The 3,104-nt window shown below is 58.8% G+C and overlaps 1 protein-coding gene across 1 annotated transcript; it reads right to left on the bottom strand.

The window, feature by feature from the left end:
* Positions 1-549: 549 nt before the first annotated feature.
* HOXB1 (homeobox B1) lies at positions 550-2,772 on the bottom strand. Its single transcript, XM_058858048.1, has 2 exons — positions 2,235-2,772; positions 550-1,037 (listed from the first exon to the last, which is right to left on the bottom strand). The coding sequence occupies exons 1-2, from the start codon at positions 2,770-2,772 to the stop codon at positions 712-714; spliced, it is 864 nt and encodes a 287-aa protein (XP_058714031.1). The 3' UTR covers positions 550-711.
* Between the last annotated feature and the right edge of the window lie 332 nt (positions 2,773-3,104).

Genomic DNA, 3,104 nt, shown 5'->3' with positions numbered 1-3,104 from the left:
ATCCCAAAAAATCCTCATCCCCATCCATCCTCGCACCTCCCGCCAGCAGAGCCCCCCGAGGTCAGCCCCGATAACAAATCCCCTCCCCTCCTCCGCCGGCAGCAGCAAAAATCGCGTGGAAAAACAACAAAAACATTAAAATAAAACCCTGTAAAGCAGAAATAGTGCAAAACCGGAGCAGGAAATTGGGGTTTTTTGCTTTTCGTCTTTTTTTTCCCTCGGGGTTTAGGTCTTTGCAGAGGCCTCGAGCGTCTTGGGCGCCTCTTTGCAAGAAGAGAAAAACAGGAAATAAAAGGGAGGGGAAAGGAAAAAAAAAACCCGAAATTTATGTTTTTTCCTGTTTTTTTTTTTAAAAACAATCTCACCAGGATGAAAAAACCGCATCGAGCAGGGGCGGGAGGTAAAAAAAAATAACAATCGTTGCTCTCTCTTTTTTTTTTTTTTCCGAAGGGGAGCGAACTAAATTCGTTTAAAAGTTTTTTTTTTTTGTTTGTTTGTTTGTGTTTTTTTGTTTCTGGAGTTGAAAGTGCAGTTCCTAAAGGGGAGGGGGAAAGGCAGAAACGTCCCTGAGACACGGGAATGGCTGCGGAGCCTCTCCTTGGGAGCGCAGAGGGGTTATAAATAAAAAGAGACGCGGGGGGACAGGCGGGGGAGCCCCGGGGGGGAGGATCCCGTTCCTCGGGGCCACCCCCGGGTGGGTTCCGGGGGGTTTCAGGAGGAGCCGGAGCTGGGGGAAGCCTCAGGTGAGGTGCAGTTGGATTGATCCGAGCCTTCGGCCGCTTCTTTAGCAGCCCTGGAGGCGGCGGCCGGGGCCAGCCCTTCCTTTTCCCTCTTCTTCTGCTTCATCCTCCTGTTCTGGAACCAGATCTTGACCTGGGTCTCGTTGAGCTCCAGGGTGGCGGCGATCTCCACCCTGCGGGCCCGCGTCAGGTACTTGTTGAAGTGGAACTCCTTCTCCAGCTCCGTCAGCTGCTTGGTGCTGAAGTTGGTGCGGATGGAGTTGGGCTGTCCCAGGAGCCCCAGCTCCGACGTTTTGCCTGAGAAAAACCCAAAAAACGCCAGGGCAGGAGCGGCCCGAGGGATCCTCTCCCCTTCTCCCTCCTCCGGCCAGCTCTGCCATCCCTCCCGGCCTCACGCAGGGTTCTCGTCCCGCACCAGGCTCCGCTTTTCCCTTGGGAATTCTCATCCTCCCGGCTCCGCTTTTCCCTTGGAAATCTTTCCCCGCATCCTCCCGGCTCCTCTTTTCCCTTTGGAGCCTTCCCCACATCCTCCAGGCTCCGCTTTTCCCATGGGAATTCGCATCCTCCCGGCTCCGCTTTTCCCTTGGGAATTCTCATCCTCCCGGCTCCGCTTTTCCCTTGGGAATTCTCATCCTCCCGGCTCCGCTTTTCCCTTGGGAATCTTTCCCCGCATCCTCCCGGCTCCGCTTTTCCCTTTGGAGCCTTTCCCGCATCCTCCCGGCTCCGCTTTTCCATTTGGAGCCTTCCCCGCATCCTCCCGGCTCCGCTTTTCCCTTGGGAATTCTCATCCTCCCGGCTCCGCTTTTCCCTTTGGAGCCTTCCTCGCATCCTCTCAGCTCCGCTTTTCCCCTCGGATCCATCCCGGGACCCCTCGGGGAAGGGCAGGGAGAGGGTGATGATGGCGGGGGGAGGAGGAGGAAGGCCGGGAATTTGGTGGGGAAGGAAGTGGAACAATAGAGGAGGGGATGGAAGGCACGGCTGAGGAAGGAGGAGGAAGTGCTGAGCGTTTCCTGCTCCGAGCTGGGCTTAAATCAGAGCTGGGCCTGCGGGAAACTGAGCTCAGGGAAGCTCCGTCGGACGGGATGGAAAATCTCTGGGTGGGGTTTAAAGAAAAGGCCCCAGAAGCCAAAGAAACCCAACCCAAATAAGACCCCAAAACCCAAAGGAACCAAACCCAACCCCAAAAAATGACCCCAAAACCCAAAGAAACCCAACCCAACCCCAAAAAATGACCCCAAAACCCAAAGAGACCCAACCCAACCCCAAGAAAAGACCCAAAAACCCAAACAAACCCAACCCAACCCCAAGAAAAGACCCCAAACCCCAAACTCAACCCAACCACAACAAAATACCCCAAACAAACCCAACCCCCCAAAACCACCCCCAAAACCTCAAATAAAACCCCCAAAACCTCAAATAAAACTCCCAAACCCTTAAAGCCACCTCCCAATCCTTGGGCGAGCCAACACTTCCCACCGTGAGCCCCAAACTCACCTGTTCTGGGGGGGTTCCTCTTCACCCTCATCCACTCGAAGGTCTGCGCTGCCCCCGGCCCGGGGCACGGCTCGGGGGGTCCCGGTGGCTCCGGTTCCTCGAGGAGGGAGGGCGAGAGGCCGAAGAGGCCGGGCAGGTACGGGGGCTGCTCCTGGCCCAGCGCTGGCGGCTGCGGGAGCTGCCCCGGGGGCCCGCAGTAGCCCTCGGCCAGCGAGCCCGGAGCGAAGCCGGCTGGCCCCGGGAAGAACGAACCGTCCGCGTCCTGCTGGCCCAGGTAGAGCTGCTGGTAGCCGGGGTGAGCCGGGTAACCCGGGCCGGAGAAGCGGGAGGAGGATGAGGATGAGGATGAGGAGGAGGAGGATGAAGGGTGGAAGCCGTGCTGGGGGAGGTGGGAGGCGGCGGCCCCGAAGCGGCTCTCGGGGCCACCTGAGCACTGCGGGAAGGGAGGCGAGGCCGGCTCGGAGCGGGGGAAAGCGGCGGGGCCGGCGCGGTTACAAAGCGCCAACTCCAAGAAGGAGTTCATGCCGCTCTCATCCATCCGCCGCTGCTCCGGGAGGGTCAGGTTTAGGGCGGGGGGGATTTGGGGGGGACTCCTCCTGCCCTACAACCCTCGGGCAGAGCCGGGAAGCCGCGAAAGTTCCATGGCGAAGCCCGCGGAAGCTCGGGGGGACCCCGCGGGCGGAGCGGGCCCAGCCCAATGAGCGCGGGGCTCCCGAAATTTGTGCCCGGCTCATCCATCAAGGGCCTGACATTTGCATGACAAAGGGGCTTCAATCAAACGCGGGCCCATCAATCTGATAACAACACCGAGGCGTCAAAAATCTTCCCCTCAAAGAGTTTGAAAAGGGGAGGGGGGCGAGGTGCGGGGCG

Source organism: Poecile atricapillus, chromosome 27 (genome assembly GCF_030490865.1).
Source record: "Poecile atricapillus isolate bPoeAtr1 chromosome 27, bPoeAtr1.hap1, whole genome shotgun sequence".
NCBI classification, from domain to species: domain Eukaryota; kingdom Metazoa; phylum Chordata; class Aves; order Passeriformes; family Paridae; genus Poecile; species Poecile atricapillus.
This window is presented reverse-complemented; position numbering and strand designations above follow the sequence as displayed.